At 39.5% G+C, this 22,874-nt stretch overlaps 2 protein-coding genes across 3 annotated transcripts in view; one reads left to right on the top strand and one right to left on the bottom strand.

The window, feature by feature from the left end:
• Positions 1 to 49: 49 nt before the first annotated feature.
• phyh (phytanoyl-CoA 2-hydroxylase) lies at positions 50 to 7,694 on the bottom strand. The gene is made up of 9 exons (XM_086146947.1): positions 7,427 to 7,694; positions 6,615 to 6,670; positions 5,977 to 6,087; positions 5,596 to 5,764; positions 2,662 to 2,743; positions 2,391 to 2,572; positions 2,079 to 2,228; positions 1,856 to 1,990; positions 50 to 971 (listed from the first exon to the last, which is right to left on the bottom strand). Exons 1-9 carry the CDS (start codon positions 7,490 to 7,492, stop codon positions 918 to 920), a joined length of 1,005 nt encoding a protein of 334 aa, XP_086003073.1. The 5' UTR covers positions 7,493 to 7,694; the 3' UTR covers positions 50 to 917.
• A 610-nt stretch (positions 7,695 to 8,304) lies between these two features.
• Positions 8,305 to 22,874, top strand: part of cdk17 (cyclin dependent kinase 17) — a 48,976-nt gene continuing 34,406 nt past the window's right edge. For both annotated transcript variants that reach the window (XM_086146939.1, XM_086146938.1), the window contains exon 1: positions 8,305 to 8,605. The gene's annotated coding sequence lies outside the window, so the exon portion shown is untranslated. The remainder of the gene's footprint in view (positions 8,606 to 22,874) is intronic.

The following is a 22,874-nucleotide window of genomic DNA, read 5'->3' as shown; positions in this document are numbered from 1 at the left end:
CATTTTGTCATTTTTTTCTTGAAATAGGAAATCAACAGACACTCATGGATAACTTTTGTAAAAGCTTTAATTCTAATGAACAATAGCTATGAACATCTCTGCCTCTGAGGCTGTAAAGACAATCATATATTCATATTATAGAAACCACTTCCTACTTTATTATCAAAATAATTATTAATAAGAGGAAGATTCTCAAAAACATGCATCCTTCTTTATCAGACATAAAATCACTTAAATACTTCATTACTTCATTTACTTCATTATAATCCAAAGGCCACGAGTCATATACGTGATTATTTCCACCATATGACTTAAACATTCTTTCATTCTGTATGTCTAACAGTCTCTGTTCACTATCTGTCTGTAATTACACACATTTACCCTTATTAACATGCCACAGCTGATTGGTATGTTCCTCTAGCATCCGTTTTCACTTTTAATGGACTTTTCCTGAGGCATTGACACAGCTTTGCATTTTTAAGTGTTTTTTTTATTTGAATTTGTGCAGTAAATTGCTGGAATCTTAGCAGCATGGGGTTACATGTGAGTGCATGTAAATGAATGTGTGTGTGCATGTGTGAATGCACTCCAAAATGCTGTATTTCACTAAAATGTTTTCTGTGGGAACAACTGCGGCTTGATTCCACATCCAAATTCCTGCTGTTCTACTTACTCTTCATCTCTGCTTTTGTCCCTGATATATACTGCAAACTTTTTACTTTCTAGTGTCATAAATACCTGAAGTACACCCCAAACACTGAGATTCAAATCTTTAACAGTGAAAGGAATATAGGGATTAAACCTTATAGTTGCAGGAAACGCACTCTGAGTGCTATTGCGCCTTCTGCAGCCACGACATCCATGTCTCATGTTGTCTGCTCACAGTGGTTAGTTGTCCTGGCTCTCCTGTCCTGAATTCACATCGTGATTCTCTCTCCTTGCACCAGGCGGCCTCGAAATGCCCAGGTGTCCTGAAGGGAAACATCGTGAGGCATTATTTCATGTGCAGAAGTGATATTGTGTTTCCTCCTTTACATTTTAAAATCTTCGGCTTCATCCTTTCTGAGTGCTTTGACTTACTAATTTAGGCTTTAACCAGTTTATAATATCAATATTTTTGCTTGTTCATGCCTATAAACACTGTTTTCTCTACTGTTCTACAAATATCTCATCCGCTATTCACTTTTTGACCCACTTCAATAAATCTAACTACTGATCAAATAAAAGATGTTTCTGTCAGTTTGAGTGCTACAGCCCGTATTGAAAGATCTTGATGATTTATAGCTTTAAGATTTTAACAGTCGCTTGACTTCTAGCTGGTAACAGAGGGCCATTTGTTTACATTTTTAGGAGGTCAGTGCTTCACCATACATTGAGTCCTTTGGATAAATTGTTCTACTATGCACTGTCTTAGACTGGTTGCAAGAGTAACCAGGACTGAACAGAGTGATGCTGGTGCCCACTAGAAATTGGAAATGACCTAACACAAAGTGGGTCAGTTCCCATCTTTGGCCTGGCTTTACCTTAAATTTTCCTCCTGTCCACAGTTAAATGGAATCTGTCTCAGGCTTAAATTGGAGGAAAAAACATTTATTGGATTAAGCCTAGAATGAAAAAAATCACCAATTCTTTTTTTCTTCAATATCCTTATTATTTTTCTGCCTTTTTGCCACAAGGAATGACCAATCCCGCTTTGTATTGAAGTGCATGTTGAAAGACAGCAGATATCCACGCATTTATTTCGCAACCTACTTTAAATGTAGTAAAATACGTCATGCATAGGACTTAGCTTGAAAGTGTATGCTCAGAAAACAGGGAGAAATTTGTCAAAGTACAAACAGCTTGTCTGTCTTACCTGGAAGGTGATCCCCTCATCAATGCCGTACTTCTTGACCGCAATCTCCTTGACCTCCTCCTCAATGTTTTCCTGAGTGGTTCCCTTCACATCAATATAATAGCAGTCAGCACTGGCGTAGTGACAGGAGATGGCCTGGAAACACACACATGCAATTTATATTAATAAATGTTATTGTGAAGTGAGCAGAAAAATTAAATGCCCAAGAGAGATAGTTTAGTACTTTGCGGAAGCCGTTTGTCTGATTCATGCCAGAACCGTGAATCAGCAGTGGGTGGAAGAAAACAGTGTCGCCCTTCTCCATCTCCAGGTGTATTCTGGGGTGCTCTGGGTTGTAATCCCGCAAGCCATGATACATCTTGTTCACGCCACCCTGGGAACATGCACACGCAACATAAACTGTGCACTTCATTCTTAATATAATCAAGACTTTTTGTCAGTGAACGTATTTGATGTGTTATTACCCACTCCTTGGCAGATATTATGTCCAGAATATCTAATTGACAGGTGGTTTTGTGCATGTGTGTGTTTGTACCTCCCATTCGGGATAGTCGTGCTCCTGCAGAGTGCTAGTGTGAGTCCCTGGCAGAACAACCAGGCAGCCGTTCTGCCTGTTGACCGTCTCCATTGCTGTCCAAGAGCAGACTATCCGGTCAGCAGGTCGGAATGGGAAGTAATGCAGGTCCTGGTGCATTGGGTGGCGTGATGTTTTCTTACCTTCAACGGCAGGAGGTAAGACTCATCGAATCACACAAAAGAAACACAGCTGGGAGAGAAATTAGGTGGGTTGCGTGAATCCTTCTTACCTGCATCAGGGGGTTTGTTGATCAGCATCGTATGCATGGCCATGATATTTGGTCCAGTAAAACACTCCACATATTTAAGGATCTGGGAGTGGAGAGAGAGTTTTGGTCACAGGCTCTGAAAAAGTGCTGTTATTAGCATCTTCTAAATATCTAAATAATCTAAACATTTTTATTTGGATTTCAAATAAATTAAAAGTATTAAAATTTTTCCCAGCAGGTGTTCAGCTGGATCCCAGTGTTGCTAAATATCGTCATGTATATGTAAATGGGTTATCAAAAGATATTATTGGAAGAAATAATCATTTAAAAAAAAAGGATTATTATTCCAAATACCAAATGTTAACATCCATGCATAAAATTTTGATATAATTTGTCAGAAACCAACAAAAAGTCTGGTCTTCTTCTCGTTTCAGCTTTTCCCTTCAGGGGTCGCCACAGCGAATCAACCTTCACAAATCTAACCACATTCTCTGTATCCTCCTCTCTCACACCAACTACCTTTTATAACCTCTCTCATTGTGTCCATAAATCTCTTTGGTCTTCCTTGAGACCTCCTGCCTGGCAGCTCCAGTTCCAGCATCCATCTACCAATTTATTCGCTATCCCTCCTCTGTACATGACCGAACATCTCAGTCTGGCTTCTCTGACCTTCACTCCAAACCACTAAGCATGCACTGTTCCGCTGATAGACTCATTCCTGATCATATCCATCCTGGTCACTCCCAAAGAGAACCTGAGCACCTTCACTCTGCGACTTTAGCTCTGCCTCCTGTCCTTTTGTTATTGGAACTGTTTCTAGAACATACAGCATTGCTGGTCTTGCTACTGTCTTGTACACCTTTCCTTTCATTCTTTCTGATGGTCTCCTGTTGCATAGTACCCCTGACACTTTTCTCCACCCATTCCAACCTGCTTGAACCCGTCTCTTCACCTCTTTTGCACACTCTCCGTTGCCTTGGACTGTTGACCCCAAGTACCGGAAATCCATCAACTTCTTGATCTCCACTCCCTGTAGCCTCACCATTCCATCCGAGTTCCTCTCATTCACACACATATATTCTGTCTTGCTGCGACTAACTTTCATTCCTCTCCTTTCAAGCGCATACCTCCACCTCTCTAGATTTTCCTCAACCTGTTCTCTGCTCTCACTGCAGATCACAATGTCATCTGCAAACATCATGGTCCATGGAAATTCCTGTCCAACTCCATCTGTTAGTGGGTCCATCACTACTGCAAACGAGAAGGGGCTTAGAGCTGATCCCTGATGAAGTCCCACCTCCACCTTAAACTTCTCTGTTACTCCTACAGCACACCACACCACTGTCTCACAGCTAGCATACATGTCCTGCACCAGTGTAACATGCTTCTCGGCCACTCCAGACTTCCTCATATGATTCCAGAGTTCCTCTCTAGGCACCCTGTCATATGCCTGTTCTAGGTCTACAAAAACACAATGCAGCTCCCTCTGACCTTCTCTGTACCTCTCTATTAGCATTCTCAAAGCAAATACTGCATCCATAGTACTCTTTCTACGCATGAAGCCATACTGCTGTTCACAAATGCTGACTTCCGCTCTAAGTCTAGTCTCCACTACTTATTCCCATAACTTCATTGTGTGGATCATCCACATCATCCCTCTATAGTTGCTGCAATTCTGCACATCCCCCAAGATCTTGTTGTACAATCTAGTCAGAAGCTCTATTGTTGCCTCTCCTAGACACTTCCACACCTCCACAGGTATATCATCAGGACCAACTGCATTTCCACTCTTCATCCTCTTCAATGCCTTCCTTACGTCACTTTTACTAATCTCTGCTACTTTGTGGTCTACAATAGTCACCTCCTCTACCCTTGCTTCTCTTTCATTTTCCTCATTCATCACCTCTTCAAAGTACTCTTTACATCTTCCTATTACCGGTACTCTTCTAGCATCTGTCAATACATTTCCCTCTCTATCATTAATCACCCGGACCTATTGTACATCCTCTCCATCTTATCTCTCTGTTTCGCCAACCTGTATAGATCATTCTCTCCCTCCTTACTGTCCAACCGAGTATACAGGTCATCGTACGCCCTTTGTTTTGCCTTTGCTACCGCTATCTTTACCTTACGTTGTATTTCCCTGTACCCCTGTCTGTTCTCTTCAGTCCTGCCAGTGTCCCATTTCTTCTTTGCTAACCGCTTTCTCTGTATATACTCCTGCACTTTCACATTCCATCACCAAGTCTTCTTATCTGGTGTTTCTCGAAAATGAATTAAATATTAGTCGCAGGCCTGAAACCCAAGGACTGCTTAACAGAATTCAATGATATAAAATGAAATGATATTGAAATCCCTTCGGCAAAATTTTACATTTTCAAACATTTTCAGTTTAAAGATTATGCATCTAAATGAATATTGAACATTACAGTATTAGAATTATTCAAAGCCATGCCTGCATTCTGCTCATTCATCACAAATATAATACATATGTGTCTATACGTATATATGTGTCTAAAATGCATCAAATTCAAACTCCAAACTTCTGTAGCTGAATTAGCTTAATTTTTTTATTAAAATGACTTTGAAAATTTTAGCTTGGCTAGGTTTATAATTAATAATTATATGTTAATAATTATGTATGAGCAAACAACAAGACACTCAGTGAACATGGTGTGATTTCTGAGATTAATCAGGAAGACGGAGGTTTCACACTGAAGGAAGGAAGAAGTGAGGGATAATGCAAAGTTACAGTCAAGTTACATAACGGAGGTAATCGTAAAAGAATAATAAACTAAGGACTTTTAATATATTTGGAAACCAAATAGTAAAAGTAAAAGGATCATAGACATATAATTTACGCAGAATTGTATGAATATTGAATTTTTTGTCTTCACAATATAACTGGATTAAAAATACAGTCTCAGATAGGCCATACTGGTTTATTCTCTTTACCTGTGGTAAGGAGCAGTAGCGGAACAATTCAGGATCCTCCTGAAAGTCCTGGAGTTTAGAAACCGCTTTCTGATCTTGAACAAACTCGGACTTCGCTATGGCGACATCTCTCATTACCATCAGGCCAGGAACCTCCACTTCCTTTCGACAGATCCTTTCGAACTCTTTCCTAAAGAATAATCAAGCTCACGCCGTCAGTTTCATTTTGGGAACTTAAATCCTTCCAGCGCATCTCTGTTGTGATGTGTTGAACCTTGAAATTCCTCTAAACCATTTCTATTCCATGACTATATTGTTGGACTGTATTTTAAATGTATCATAAGCTTTAACCTGCTGCTGCGGTGAGAATAAGGCATTTCTCTGAAATTTTTGGTGTTTCACCTGAACATGTCGATGTCCTCTTCAGAGACCAGGTTCTTGATAACGATGAAGCCATTGAGCTCATAAGACAGTCGCTGTTCAGGGGTCAACAGCTTGCTGTCTAAAGTGTATCTGGCAAAGAACAACAAACAGCTGCAATATTAATATAAATAACTGATGGACAGGGTTTAGTGAATATAGCTTTAACTCGTGCTGTATGAACAGTGAGCAGAGTGAAACAGGAGTGGACGTATCCCGAGAATCAAATTTGAAATTGCAAGAGGGCGATTTGAATATTTGAATATTCCTCATCATGCAGAAGGACCAGCCATTTAATTGAAGAATCTTAAACGTGATTTGAAAGGGCGTGTGAGTATTGCAAGAGCCATGACCTCATCCATGAAGTAGACACCAGTTTGTCAGCTGACTCAGGTTATTTAGATTCAGGTTGCTTCCTGTCACCTAAATACATGATCCTTAAAACTCCAACTACTGATGAATTTGCAGAACACGTCCCTTGGATTATGAGAGGCAACTAAAGGCCCCGCGGCAGAAACTGTGTCAAAGGCAAATGATAAACACTGACTATGCAGTGCATGCAGGACTGAACCTTGAGCCTGACCAACTGTTCAGTAATGTAAACGCTGTCTCTGTCTTACCTGAGCCTCGGTGGATGACTATGGGTCAGGCTTGGCCCTGAGGTTGGTGCAGCGCCCTGAGCAAGTTGGTCAAAGAGTAATGTACAAAACATATCACTGAAAAAGATGCTATTTATAACTCATGACATGAATAGAAAAACATCAACAGCATTTACCAATAATTTACAATACAGTGTAGACAGCACTCACTGCAAAAATGCTCTGCAGACTGCCTTGGATTGAATTACACGCGAATCAATGGTTAAATGTACTAACTGGTGAAAGTTCACGGTAATGGCTTTCTCGGTGGCCTAATGTCATGTTTGTGCTTCCTCCAATTTCCTTTTTAAGACTTAAAACAGCAGAGTAGATGAATAAAGCGGTTAAATGTTTCCCCTCTGACAATATTAAGGAGTAATAATGTAAGCGAAACTGAGACTATTAATCCGAACCCTGAAAAAAGCCTAACAGTTAATATAAACAGTATTATTTTCTCTATTGAATAGGCAAAATAAAGCTTACAGTCATTGCATAGAGAGAGCGAAAACAAATAAATCGCGTATATCAGTGGAATCGAAAACTTGTACAAGGTTCGCTTTTCTGAAGAAACAGCAGCACACTTAAAAGTTCAGGCTGCCTTTTGTTATTACAGACGAAAATGCCCGATCATATCGATCATATCGCTTTCAGGCTCGATCGATGGAATGATGAAGAACCCGGGCTGGAGGCTCGGAGGCCCGGATCCCGGACCACGTCCTGCTGCTTTCGTTCCAGAAAAGACCGTCTCGTTCAGCACACACCACACACACACACACACACTACATAAAGGATACGATGACCGCGGGTGATCGATCCAGGTGATTGATCAGTAGTCTGAGTCTCTCCGCGGCCCTCGACATGTTGCTCTCCGTGTCCGATCCTGTTGTTCTCACAAAAGCTGCGGGGTGGAGCTGCAAGGGCCACGGAGCTGATCACGCGGACACAGAGCTCACACACCTACATTTAATACCACTGGAAACAAACACTAGAGAAAACGAAAACTCTTTTTCATTTTGCAATTTGTTTCCGTTACCCGGGATTGCAACTGAACAGTGGTTAGCGTTTCAGGGCAAGCGGTACAGATGACAAATAAATGAATGACAGCGTCACTTTTCTCCAGAAGATGGCGTCACACACTCAGGAAATGAGTTGATCTGAATCGCTGACGTGAGAATTTCCATACCAGTTCAAATCCGCACCGTATAACCTATATAGGCATGTTCCAACCTTGCAGAAAGCCTCATCTTAAATTAGGCTCGACTGCTTGACTTTCGTGATTAAAAACTCGGGAGAATTTTTTGAAAACAGGTCAAAAAAGTCACTGCTTTTGGTTGCATCTAAAAGTAAACGCAGCCAAACAAAACTGTTTGGTTTTTGCACATGCACTTTATTTTCAACATTTTTGCCGCGGGGGAAAAAGTAACAGCTTGCTTGAAAACCTCGTTGCAAAGTTGCGAAATATAAATGAGAACATGTAATAAAATCACATATTTGCAGTAGCTCCAGTGCAGTACTGGAAATAGTCACTGGTGCTTTTACGTTGAAAATGTTAATCAAAAACTACGTCACGGATCACTTACGATTCGTTTACTTTGAACAGCAACAGGAAGTAGTTTCTTTTCCTACGTGCTAGCAATTGATAGCTGCTAGCGAATATCCTCCCGTCTCCTCTGTCGACGGCAGAGCCTCCTCCTGCCTCTTTAAACCGCTCTAGCCGCCATACGAGCGACATTTTGGGGGGTTCGGTCTTCTGCCCTCCTTCCTCACACCCACCGCATCTTTCCGTGGGCCTCGGGAGGATTATTTCTTTCCCCGCCGGAGCCTTTGGAACCGGAACCGAGCGCGCAAAAGAACAGTTGTGTTTTTTTTTTTTTTTTTTGGTTGCTTCACTGGGCGGTTAAACGCAGAGGAGAGCAACCGGGCCCAGGCAGCTCCGGAGGGTTGGCTTGAAACGACGGAATTCACCATTTCAGGTAAATGTGTTCGAATGGCATAAGGAGGAGAACGTCCCCGCTGTCCGGTACAACATGCTGTAACGTTCCAGTGAATTCGGCCACGAAAGACTAACTCCGAACAGTGTGCGAGGCAATCACAACATAGAGGAAACGACAACTGTAAGAGTAATGCTTGTAATGTCTCGCTGTAGTTCAGATTACAACACTGCCTTCCGTTTTATTTTTCTTCCCAAATATAAAAAGTTTTTAAATGTCTGAAATGTTCTTAGAATGTCCACGATATGTAGGGTTGTATTTGAGGGTTGGTAGCATTTTAATTTGTTTACATAAAATATACCCTGGCAGACAGTTGTCTTCCCTGCAGTAGCAGGATATTCATACGTGCATGTGTTACAGGAATCACCAACCGCAAGCATTGTAGTACAGGAGAGGGCTGAGGCAAATGTCACATTATCAGCTGAAAATCAGAGTATGCAAAGAGTCGTCTGGAATTGCCAGATCTCGATCACGCAACACACATCCTTCTCACATGTTTCGTCAGATTGTTGTTTTTGATACATTTGAAACAAGTCAAGTACTCATCAAGTGTTGACAATTCCTCTTCACAACCGAGCCCTAAACATCTGCTGTATGATTGTTTGGATTATTCTGAAGATTTCATTTTGCGCTGCTTGTCACCATGACCTGCAAATGCTTTTGTATTACTTCACTACAACTGTAGCCCTGTTTTAACAAGAGTTAAAAGTTGGAGTGCGGGGGAAAGAGATTCGTTTTATATCAAATACCCAGGATGCCCAGGATTTAGATTTTTCTATTTTTAATTGAACAGTGTACAGAATTTTACAGAGTACATCAATAAGCTGCTAAGAATCTTTCATACTTGCAACAAATTCCTGTAGGAGTCAAAATCAAGGAAAATACTGGCAACATAGCATTTGATCACGTTTAAAAAAACTAAACAAAACAGAGTATTACCTAGAAACCAACAAGAAATGCCTTTTTAATACAGCAAGAAGTTATTTCTTAAACTGGCAAGAAATTAAATGAAAAAACAGGAAAACATCTAATGCTGAGGACCCAAGTTTTTTTACTTAAATTTCCAATTTCCAAATCATACCTTTCCAATGTCAGATTCCTTTTATTTAACTGTAGAAATCACTTAATGTTCAATAAAACTGCTCCTCAGCGTGGAGGAGACACCCTCAATTTATTAGATTTTTTTTCACATTGATCATCAGCAGATACAGAGAGCTTCTGAATATAATGATTTTAATTTGTGTTCCTGAAAGCAAGGTCTGAGGTGGACCTGAGAGCTACTTTTACTGGATTCTATCATCAGCCTGTGACTTTCTTCATCATTATTGTCCTTCTACTGCTGTTTGACCTCAATTTACATCCACTGTCCTTCCATCCTGAACAACTCGATGTTCAGTGTGCTTGTGTCTGCATGAGCGTGGTCTGACCCACATCTAAAACCAGGCTGCTGAATGGGAGAGTGATATACCCCCAGAGGACAAAGTCATTACTCCCACAACCCCCTCCTCATGTCCATGGGCCATATAGCAGCACTTTTATTGATCCGTCTTTACATTTTGCCACATGCAGCGGGGCGGGAGAGGGCATTGAATGCTTATAGCTTATGTGAACACCTCGTTTATTTCGGCTTTTTCTTTTTTTCTCTAGTGCCTCATAGATCAGGATGAAGTGGACTGTCTATTGAAAGTGTTAAAAGATCAAAATTTCTTGCAGCTTGTCTTGATAGATTATCATTTATCATTTCTTGGGCTTTTGATATTGCACAGAAAGCCATGTGAAAATACCTTAACCGCTTAAGATGTAATGAAGGTTAATTTGAATTGCGGGAAGAGAAAGATGTAAGCACGTCATTATTTCTTGAATATTCTGTTTACAAGCCCTCAAACTACTGCATATGTAAGTTTCTTAAATTGCCATGTCCCCATTCATGCTCTGAGGAGACTGACCTGCAGTATATTAAAATGTTCTCCAGACTGCTGATCATCTCAGAATTGAGACACCACGATTCTGGTTGATATACATTGAAACATGAAGTACTATTATAAATGTGTTATACAGGGTATGGTGCACAGTGGTTTGCAGCAAAACTGACTGCAAGTACAGATGATCATCCTCTGAAACACTGTTGCTATTGACAACCAGACCAGCAGTTGCCTCGGTGTCTTTTTCTTGCTCTGGTTTATGTAAGCCCCACTTGTGCAATGTTTTATTGATCAGAGAGGTGTGCTTATTTCTTGTATGCACACCTCTTTGTATGCTCCTGTGCCTTTGTGTATGTGTGCAAGCATTTTAAACCACGCTCATGTATATGCGTGAATGTGTGTCCGTGTTTTAATATATGTATACAGTAAATGAACAGTATCTTATGGTGTGTTCAGTGTGTATTGTTTTGTGTGGGAATGTGTTGATGCTTCTTGTTCAGGGCTGCTGGTGCTATTTTGATTATTTTGATTATTTTGATTGCTTCATTTGTCTTTTTTCAGTTCATCAGGTAGTTGATTGGTCTATTAAGTCATTGAAATTTTAAAAAAACTCTTACATTCTTAAATTTCTGCAACCCTGAGATATTTAATGTTAGGTAAAAAAAATATATATTAAAATTGTTTCTTACCATATAACTCAAACCAATAAGCTGAGTATGAAAACAATGTCCTTTTAAATTTAAAAGCTAACAACTAATTAATTTTTTTTCTCAAATCTAAGCCAGCAGTTTATGACTGCAACCACATATTATTCCAATGATTGGCAAATTTTTGAAGAAATGTCTTATTTAACTCATAAAATGTCAGAAAAAGGTCAAAAAGAAAAAAAAACATGTGTGTTCAAGCACATAACAATGAATCTACCTGTCCACAACTGAAACATATTCAACCTGTTGTTATAGAAAAGCAAGCAAACCAGAAAATTTTCAAATAAAATGACTTGCAATTAGAGAATTTTGACTTTGTCTTGAAATGCAACTTGTAGATAACCAAAACAGTAAGCAATGTGAAATCTAGAAAGTTTATACTAAAGTTAAAAGTGCAATTGATTCATCGTTGCTTCTCTCTGACACCCACAAAACTATTTTGGTCAGACACACCCCTCTATATCCTAACGCAGTACATCCCTCACACCCTCAATCGCCTCCTAAAGATGCAACAGCAGATTTCCAGCTACCTCAAATGCAAAATGAAGGGATCAGGGGAGCAGCCATAACACTGATACTGACTGACATTTTAACCAATATTTCAAAATGTGTCTCTTATATAAATCCTCCTCATCGTTTTCTCTCTTGGTACTGACATCCCAAATCTGAAGATTTTGGTGTGCCATTTACCAAGCTATTGATGTTTATAAAATATTGGGGTTGTTAACTAGCTTCTACAAAATCTATTCTACTGCCTCTGTTTTAACATGTGGTTGCATGTAATGCAGTTTAGCTGGCCCCCTTTAAAATGAAAATAGAGATATGAAAGACTCCCACCCTGATTAATTACTGGAACGTTGGAACATGAAAATTACACTTTGGTACAGTGTGTACCTTAATTTTGAAGACCTTCTTCATTGTTTTGGGATAAGATGTTTCCTTTTTGTCCACTCAATTCATGTTCATCCTCAGTGCATTTAATGCCCTTATGACAAAGAAGTCAGAGTATACATTTTTTTATTAAAAGCGCAATGCTTGAGAGGGATGGATGGTTGTTGATTAACATTTGAACTGGCCACCATGCAGCTAACCAAACATATTGCAATGACACCGTTTGGTATTGTGAGTTGTCCACAATAGCCAGTGACTGCTGCTATCGCAAGAAAGGTATAGAACAGTTTAATTCGATACAAAGGCAGTTGATACACTTTGGTTCATTGTGAACTATCAGACATATCAAACCATTTTGTGAGATATGCTCAATTATGTCTTTCACCTTAAGCAGAGAAACCCAAATGACCCAAACAACAACAGATTTGACAATATAAAATCTTCTAGTGAGTGTCTTCACGAGTCATACACCCTTTCTTAACACGGAAGACAGCCTTGCAACTAGGATTTGTGCTCATCATTGATCCGGCCCAAGTTTTTTTAACATTATACTCTTACTGACGCCTGACCCAGTGATACCTCCCCACACCAGTATAACAAGAATCAAAACCATGCACTCCAGAATTAGTGTTTGTATTTGTGTATTTTGACTGATTTGCAATGGGTCCTAGTAATTGCATTTCTATCAGATTGAAAATTTTTACTACCCAAATGCATTCCTTATTATTGTTCGCTTGAGTTCAGCCCTGTTTTATTGTTTATGATTTTATGTTGCAATGTGTTTTGTTTAGTTCCACCTGCGGATGTGTGCGTGTGCATGCACATGCTAGTGCATTACCCAGTACGATCTTTTTTTTCTCTTCCTTACCTTTTTGTTGTAGGAAACTTCTTTAAGTGTCACACAAAAAGCAGTAGCAAAATCAGAGGTGATGACTTGCTGAGGACCCTAGGCCCGGTGGGAAACGCCTTCTTGTCATTGCACTGCCTGAGGGTTGGCATCATGTAGTTGAAGTTGTAATTATTGTTTTTTAGGGGCCCTTCTAATTCGAGGGCTTGTGAAGAAGTACAATTAGTGTGGGCAGGGTACAAAATGAACTCACACTCAAGAGAAGAGTTATGTGAGCCATGCAAGGAATGTGTCATGATGTGAGTTTAGTGCAGTGTGTATTTGTACTGAGTGTGTGTGGTGTATAATCCCTGTCTGTCGCTGTTCTAACAATGCCACTGGTTAATCTCCAGATTATGAGCCAATCTCCTTCACCAACTTGAACCCTTCAGACACATCTGGCAGAGCACGATTGCATGTACTCATGTGGCAATTGGACGAGCCATGAATAATGTGTTCAGCAAGAACATGAACGTCTGTATGTGTGTGTGTGTGTGCATACACACCTCAGTCGTGCATGTGTCTGTGTCTGTAGAGATACAGCATTGCATTTTAAATGTGAAACTATGTGAATGAACAAAGATATTCACACATTTAGACTTTCTCCTTTCCACACAAACAAATTCATATCATCCTACTAGGCCAAACATCCCTTCTGACGCCCAAACACATTCATACAGGATGACAACAAGCACTCCATGCACATGCTCAATATCAGTAGATGCTTTCCTGTGACACAACACACACACACACACACACACACACACACACACAGCAGTGACAAGTGTCTTTTGCAGTTATGGCCTATATTTTCACTTTCCAGATTAGGGTATGATATATTTCAAATTTAAATAACTTATTACATAACACATGTGATCTCACCACTTATTTTCTTATGTCATCTAATAGCGTTTTGTTAGCTTTGTTAGCTAGGAGTGTTTCGTATGATTCCTCAAAGTGTGTTCAGGTGTTAGACTGTTCTGTGTACAGTATGTGAAGAACAATCTGGCTGCAGAGGGAGCAGGGAAACTCTGAGAAACACCCTCAGGCGATGTCTCACCAGTGTTTATTTTATAACTAATAAACTGAAAATATTTGGAAATGAAGTAAGTAGACTAGTTTTGCCTTGTGCTCATCTCTGCTTCAAGTGAATGCATCGGCCAACATTTGCCCTTACTAGCATCACAAATGTCTCAATCATGTTTAATATCATGAGGATACAGTGTCTGAGGAGAGACCACTAGTCATCTCAATGTAAAGCTATCTGGTGGCACTTGATTGAAGGACAGTCTCGTATTTGATCCATGGAGCAAGACCTGTTAATTCAATGGTTGCAACTCTCAAAATGCTTGAGAAACAAGAAAAACACGCATATCCGTTGCTTAGTTAGGGATGGGTGTGAGATCAAAAATATCGACGAAACAAAGGTTTGAAGAAAAACTGCACACCAAGAGTGCTCCAAAATCTTAGATAATTTAATTTACTTAGAGTAAAGAAAATGTATTATAGCGTGACGCTTCGAGCAAAATCTGCTCTTCTTCAGATGCTTACCAAAAAATCTTTTAAATGTATTGTGAAACTGATTTCTTTTCAAACCTTTGCAACTCTCAAAACGACATATCTACCATTTTTGTAGCTGCTCGTTTCCCTTTCCCCATTAATGGGGAGAAATGTTTTTATGCCCAATCATAATTCTGTAATCTGGATCTCCTTGTACTTATATGTTCATACACACATGGCCTTGATCTCTACAGTAGTGTGTGTAGAGCTGAATTATAAACTTGACTGAGTCCCAATCATAGACTTATTTGTTAAATAAATACAGCTCAGTCCAGAGTGCTTTGAATGACTCCAGATAAGGCGCTAAACAGGTGCTGCTATGGGTGGTAGCAATCTGGTTTCATTGTTGCTAATTTTCCATTTACTGCTACAATAACTATTTACTTTGTTCAGCTCCGACTACAAGATTGGAAATTTATACAATAGTGGTGAAGTTGGTGCCAAGTACACCTCAGCTGTACTTTCACTTTGTCGGGTGGTTCATGTTACTCAATGCCTGCCTCTTTACAAAAGCAGTGATTTCCACTCAACTCGAGCAAAATTTTTTTGCCTTTTGACTGCAAAGTAAGACGGCTCATGTCATTGAATACATATTCAGACTATGTTTGTTGCAGATATGGATGTTATTAAGCCCCTGTGTTCCAAGAGTTTAAGACAAACCGAAACCCTGTTGCCCTTCCTAACCCTGCTGTTTTCTCTTTCTATAAATTCCACTCTTTTTGGTAAAATTGGTTTTCCTTTTAATCTGAAATTTGTAATCTCCCTTTCTTTCTGGTGGGTTAAATATTGCCTGACTGGCAGATGTTTTCTGCAGTCGGTGCAATGTTTCACAGGAGTTGGTAACACAGAAACTGAGTCCAAGAATGAAAATTTAACCTTGTTACTTTTCAATTCAGTCATTTCTAAATAATTCAATCAATAACAGCACCACAGTAATCAAAAACTCTTTAGACCTCACTTGGTGTTACTTTATGAGTTACTGTATGTCATTCATTATTATCTGAAAGGTCACAGCCCTTCCAGGTCAGTAACCCTACATACGTGTTGAACACAGTCTAATAATCTGATGTAATCTGGTTGAAGCCACACGCATGAGCACTGATAAAGTGCTGAACAAACTGAGCCACTACATAAAGCTCTGACCAGACAAACAGAAAAACCAAAGAGGAATAGCTCAGAGTGAAATTAAGCAGGGTATATCTGGAATGGTAACAAAGGTGATGACAAAGTGGCATTAATGATTTAAAAAAAGAAAAGAAAACAGAAAAATGAATTCATCTTGAACACCTCTGGTGACCTGGACCTGGTTTGTGAGCTGTGACTTGAAATGGAGACTCACTTCAGTGTTTCCATAACAAACATCTAATGTGTAACATCTATATCTAATGTGTTCTTCAAAATTTCAAGACATTAAACAAGCCAAGGACTCTTGCTCATAGATGTTATCTGTCAGTCATAACTGTTTAATAATAGTGAAATATGTCATCAACAGTAGAAAGTAAAATAATTAAGTGTTTGATTTTGAGAAATAAATTGCCTTAGTCATGAAAAATCACCCTAAAACATCAATGAATTTTGCAAAATTCTGTCAGCATTTTCAAAAATGACCAAATAGCTTTCACGATATTTCCCGAAACTTTGTAAAAAAAATAATTCCTGCTTCATTAAAATTGTACCTGTTTTTTCTGATTGTTTGGAAAAGACTGTCACCAGCTCAAGTGTATCACATTCACATTGAAAAAATCTTTCAAAATCTACATTGATACTGTGTGTGTGTGTGTGTGTGTGTGTGTGTGTGTGTGTGTGTGTGTGTGTGTGTGTGTGTGTGTGTGTGTGTGTGTGTGTGTGTGTGTGTGTGTGTGTGTGTGTGTGTGTGTGTGTGTGTGTCTTTCTTTTTTATTGTTTGCAGTGCGGATAAATACTTGGTATTGTGGATACAAAGCCAACCCGCACCTTTCAGATTATTTCAGCAGAAACAGCTTTAATAGGATTTGTGCCAGATATTTCCATGACTGGTTACAGTATCTTCCTCGAGTCTTGCCAGCAATATGATGCTTGCAGACAAACAGCAAAGTACTTCAGAAAGTTTCTCCCACTGAACTATGCATGCAAAACCACAATGTTTTACCTTTTCACTATGTCAATGAGAAACATCTGAGGAGTACCAAAAAGAAGAATTGTGCCCCCTGGGTTAAAGCTATATTAGCCGTACTGTATTATAAAATTTACCGTATTTCCAGAAATCACCCGACTAAATATTTGTTTTATTCATTGTATGTCCGCCACAGTGTTCTAGGCCTTTATCACAGACATATTTGTGAGGGGCATCCTTTCCCCACATTGGCTCAGCTCACGTTGATTTTTCTGGATGTCCAGGAAGGAGAGTACCTGCTCAGGTAATATCATTTGTAACGCAATGGAGTTTACAAGTGAGATGAGTCCGTACAAGAAGTGCAATCATTGACGTGCACTGACTGTTTGTAAGACTTGTCATTGCAGACACACGGGTGCTCCAATGCGGTTTTAATAACGACTCATTATCTGAGTTTTCAAATAAACATTACAAAGAAAAAAACTATCCCATACCTGCTTTAGCAGCCACATAGAGCTGGAAAACACAAGACAGGCTTTCAAGGAGACATAGCACCCTTCAACTTAGATTAGAGGCTGATCAGGCTGCCAGAAAAGCTTTTTCTTCCCTTTGTAACACTTCATGCTGTACTTTTCTCTTTACCTAGTCAGTGGAAACTCAAGTAACAACAGGGACACTCAGTCAAAGCTGGACATGAGCTCTTTGTCTTTATTTTGTAGGCCAGCAGTGACCCGACAACCCGATAAACCAGATGGTTTGTTATACAGAACCATCTGGGTAGAACCAGTTAGAAACAGTCTGGAAAAGTCCAGGCACCTTGAGAAACTTGGCAGGTGGTTGGACCATCTGTCTATCACTATCTAACACAGGCTAACTTCAGCCTTACTGTAGCTGAGGCTTGATGTAAAACCAGTAAAATACATTTTCTATTATCAAAAGCCCTTTGAGTGATTCTCTTGTCTGGTTTTGTTTATTTTTTTGGACCAGAAATAATCCAATTTCTTCCATTGATGATTGTTGCTGCCGTCACACTGAAAGCAGACTAGGAGCAAGTAATCCGTCTCAAGATGCTCATTGGCTTATGTACTTTTGGTGGAGCATAAACAGATAACTCAAAGTGTGGTAGTTTGCCCCCATGAACTTGTGATCTCAGAAATCCAGCATTCTGACAAGGTTAATGATAACTGTTCACAGGATGGAAATGCTTTTGAGGATGCTGACAAGAGAAAAACGTGGCTGATGGTGAATATTCCAATTAACTGTATTGTAATACTTGTGTTTTTGTAAACTGCGGAATATAGGGCCCAACTTTTTATACTGTTATTTGACAAATATACTAAAAGTTTTTTAAAGAACTTTTAAAATAAGCTATAATAATGCAATCACGCCCACCTATTTAGGAAGGACAGATTTCATCTTCTTTTGTAGGAATCCACTATGAATGTCACACAAAGTTGGTCATTCAGAAATGCTGTGTCTAAAAACCTTTTAGCATTACAACTCTTGAATTGCAAAATAAATAGCTTATTAGATCTTGAAGATCACAGGTCATTATTGGATGATGTGAGAACATTTGTTTCCTAAGGCCCTGGAATGAATGGTTTGGTTCTGAAAACTGCTCACAGAAGTTGTGGGGACCAAGAAAGAGGTTGCACGATGGCAAGCAATAAAACAAAGAGAGGGGGAGGAAGAAGAGAATCTGTAGTGACAATGCAAGGAGGCTTTTCAGATGACTAGATGGACTTTTACACAGAAAAATCTCTCCGCGGTTACTCCTGTTCTTGTGTGTTGGACGTGTGCAGCTGCATCTGCAGTGGATCTCATGAGACGCAGAGGTAATTTTGAAATGTCAGTTGGCATATTTGCCTGAAAACTTGAATGACCTTGTCATTTCCGTGAAACTTTTCAAACTAAAAGCATTAAAGGTTGGTTGCATCTGGTTGAATGCACTGCTCTGCAAGCTTGCTCACTCCATGACTAATGCAGACTTTATTCATACAATTTCCCATCTTTCTTCACTGGAATGTGCCAATTTCAGCTCTGTGTTTGGATTCACCAACCTAACACAGACAGGAAAACACACATTCCTGTATCTTCTCTCAGGTGTGTGTCTGTTTTTGTGTACGTGGCACAGAGGACTTCTATTTGGACTGTTCTGTATGTAGTGGTGTTGAAAAACTTCAAGGGACAAACAGGAATCAGTGTTTCCCTCACAAACACAGGTGTTTTGCATATACTTGCAATAGCAGCAAATGTAATTTTTTTCCAAACAATATGTTATTACGTGTATCTGATTTTCATACCATACCAATAATACACATGAGTACCATAAAAAAGGATTGTAAATGTCATTTGGCAGTTGAATGTAGTTAATCAGTCAGACACACACAAACATAGGTATATGTATGCAGTAATGGTGGGCTTGTTTACACAGGAGCATAAATTCCTAGTTGACTTCCTCTCATGTAAATATGCTAAATACATTCTTACATGAATATTATCTACAGTATACAGCAAAAACAACAGTTGAAAAATGAAAATGAAACATTCAATAGCCATACTAAACAAATACTAAACTCTTGAATGCTTATTCAACTGAGCTTGATTAAATGGCGATTGATCAGAATTGGTTTTCAGCTCCTATGTATGTCTGTCTCTTGTTGAAAAAGGGTCAGAAGCATCCACATAAGATTAAAAAAAAATTCTGACTCTGCATCTTCAATCTACATAAAAGTTTTATTTTACATGGTGTAGAAAAACAGATTTTTCTACACCATGGAAGGACATGTTTGCATGTTTTCTATTGTCCAATGAATGGAAAGTAAAGCCTTAGAACACTGAAGTTGATCATATTAATCAACCATGTCAACCATATCATACAAGTTTACATCAAAACTGTGTGTGTGTGTGCGTTGGATTTAATACAATATTTGCACTGATAAAAAATAAGAGCGGATCATCTCTCCTGCTTAATGCTAAATTACAGTGGCCATGCACTGATCATCTATGTTTTGTAATTGGAAGATAGTGTTGTACCTACCTTTGGCAGGACCTCAAACCATCATCCCCCAACACAAACACACACATACAGACTGTCCCTCCTCTCTCTGCAGACAGATGACACTGTGGCGTCTGGCGTGCAATCAATCCTTGGCATGTTTATTTCACTGAGTTGCTAGTGTTTTTTGCCATGTGGGCATTATGTTTGTGTATGTCTTGCACAGCAGAGAGACCAGGTCCACCACATGCAGTGTTTACATTTGTGTGCATTGGGTGATATTCAGTTGGGAGACACTGCAGACTTTAAACCTACAAATAATATCTTCCCTCCAGCTCGCCCTTCCTCTTCTCCATCTTTATCTTCATTCCTCCCATCTTACCCATTAAGCCTCTATATCATTCCTCTTGCTCTTTTAGGCTTTGTTGTTTTCCAGTTTCTGGATTCTGATTTTGTTTATATCTATTTTAGGAGAATATTTGCATAATAGACTGACCAAAATCAATGAATTGTGAACATCTTTAAAGTCATGCACTGATACGAAAAAGATCAGCAGGCAGTAAGTTTATGATCCCAACTAATTTAGAATTCTAAAAACATCGTTGACATTTAATAAAGGTTTTGTACTCAAGCACAGTTATTAAAAGTGTCATCAAAACATGAAGCACTGGTATAAAGAAAACAAGTCAGAACATATATCAGATTCATGTTTTGCAAGTTATTGGCACAATGTCATAGTATTAGTACCGGACTGTTCTTATCATTTTTGCTAATGCATTTTCTTTGTCTTTAGCCTTGATTCTCATAATCTAAATTAGGTATTTAAAAATGTCCCGTGAGACAGGTTCTTAGACCAGGGGTCTCGAACTCGCGGCCCACGGGACAATAGTTTGCAGTTTTGTGCGCGGAGCTGAACGAACCTACCAATCATGGTGGGGTATATGGCTCTCAGGGCAGGACATCGGCCGGGCTTGGTGCAAGCACAGAAACATTTCTGAAAGAGTGACAGTTACAGCAGCGTTGCCATGATGGGAATTCTTCCGTGTCTGGCTGGCTGCCTCGTTTCAGTTGGGTACAGCGGATATTCATCCCAGAGCTCTGCGTTCACAACACTTCAAGTTGCTGCCTAGCGGGACACACACGCACACACACACACACACACACACACACACACACACACACACACACACACACACACACACACACACACACACACACACACACACACACACACACACACACACGTAAATGGCACTTACAAAGTTAATATGAGGTCTTTCTCTCTGACAAAATAAATTAACGTGATGTGTACGCAGCGGGACAAAAGAAAAATTAGAAACTCAATGCAGTCTCATGTAGTCTGCAGTCACATAGCAACGTGTCCATCGGCAATAACAGTCCCCGGTAACCCGGACCGATTGTAAGGTCGCACCGTTATTTGTGGCTCATTGTTTTTTATTTGCATCGCGCCATTTGTAGCGTGATGCACTCTCAGCAGATAGTGTTGAAAAGAGGTGAAGAGACTGGTTCAAGCAGGTAGGAATGGATGGAGAAAAGTTTCAGCCCGAATGAAAGGAAAGGTGTACAAGACAGTGGCAAGACCAGCAATATTGCATGGCCTAGAAACAGTTACAATGACAAAAAGACAGGAGGCAGAGCTAGAGGTCGCAGAGATGAAGATGCTTAGGTTTTCTTTTGGAGTGACCATTATGGATGGGATCAGGAATTAGTCTATCAGAGGAAGAGCACATGTTACATGTTTTGGAGACAAGGTCAGAGAAGCCAAACTGAGATGGTTTGGTCATGTACAGAGTAGGGATAGTGAATATATTGATGGCCGGATGCTGGAATTGGAACTGCCAGGAAGGAGGTCTTGATAAAGACCAAAGAGAAGATTACTGACGTAGTGAGAGAGGATATGAAGGTTGTGAGTGGAAGATACAGAGAATAGTGTTAGATGGAGAAGGTTGATTTGCTGTGGCGACAAAAAAAGCCGAAAGGAGAAGATTTTTAGTATTACTAATTGATTGGTTTATTTTCTTATTAAATCTTAATTTGTTTGTTTTTTTCCATCTTATTTTGTGTTAAAAAAATAAAGAGATTTGAGAAGATTGTAATTTTTTTTTAACAAAGCTTTTCTTGTGGAAAACCTGATGTGGCCCAGTCTCACCCAAACTGGCCCCCAGGTAAAATGAGTTTGAGACACCTGTCTTAGACTGTCCCTAAAACCATAATTTTGTTTTTGTTCCTCTTTCCTGTCAGTTTGATGGTAGGTGTCCATGAATGTCAATGCTATGTGAGTTGTGATTGATATGAGCAGTAAAGGATTGATATATGAAAAATCTAGCAATAAAATTGAGCACAATGGGTCTCCTTTATATGCTTTACATAACAGCTCATTAAAACTTCCTGAGAATCTCTTCTTACTTTTCTACACATCACTTGAAGACATTTTTTCATCATTTTCTAATAATATAAACATTGCAGCCTTTTGTGTGTATTCAGGCACACACATAACCAGGGTTATTTCAGCTCACCCCTCTGGGTCAGTCATGCTCAAGCCCCTTTTTAGTTTCTCACAAACAAACAAAAGAGCCTTTCAGTGGAGAGTCCACTGCACCGGGCAGCAATACTGGCGTAACTGTGTGTGTGTGTTTGTGTGTGTGTCCGCCTCTCTGCACAAACCCATGCCTGTGACTATACTTTTTGGAGTTCAACTGGTTCGGAATCTGTTTAATTTTCTGCTTTTTGCTGCATTTTCTTTTTATGCTTTGCAAAGACATTTGAAATACCGAACACTGATTCTTATATCAAATGTTTCTTCAATTCAAAATTGTGTTTTGATTATTTCTAATTCGCCCTTTAGTTCTGACAAAGGCCAAAATGACCTCTATCTTTGGATACTTTAGTACATAGCTGCTTTTTCATGCTTCTACAAAGAAGGAACTTTTTAATACATCTCTCTTAAATCAGATTGAAACATTGTGCAATTATCAAGTCACAGAAAACACGTTGAGTCTCCAGCAGGCTAACCAGGCTTGATGTAACACTTTTCGTATTGCTTGCATCACTGTTGGACTCCAGTGCTCATCACATTCCCTGAAACCGTTCACTGCAGCAGAATTAACACCAAAGGAGTGCTGTCATATACAGAACTGATTAAACAGGGTAGGATGCTCCACTATCATCTTCAGG

The sequence above is a fragment of the Fistularia commersonii genome, chromosome 5 (genome assembly GCF_037954325.1).
Source record: "Fistularia commersonii isolate RoL2024-O1a breed Wild chromosome 5, RoL_Fcom_v1.0, whole genome shotgun sequence".
NCBI classification, from domain to species: Eukaryota; Metazoa; Chordata; class Actinopteri; order Syngnathiformes; family Fistulariidae; genus Fistularia; species Fistularia commersonii.
Note: the sequence above shows the minus strand (reverse complement) of the source record. Positions and strands in the feature narration are given on the sequence as shown.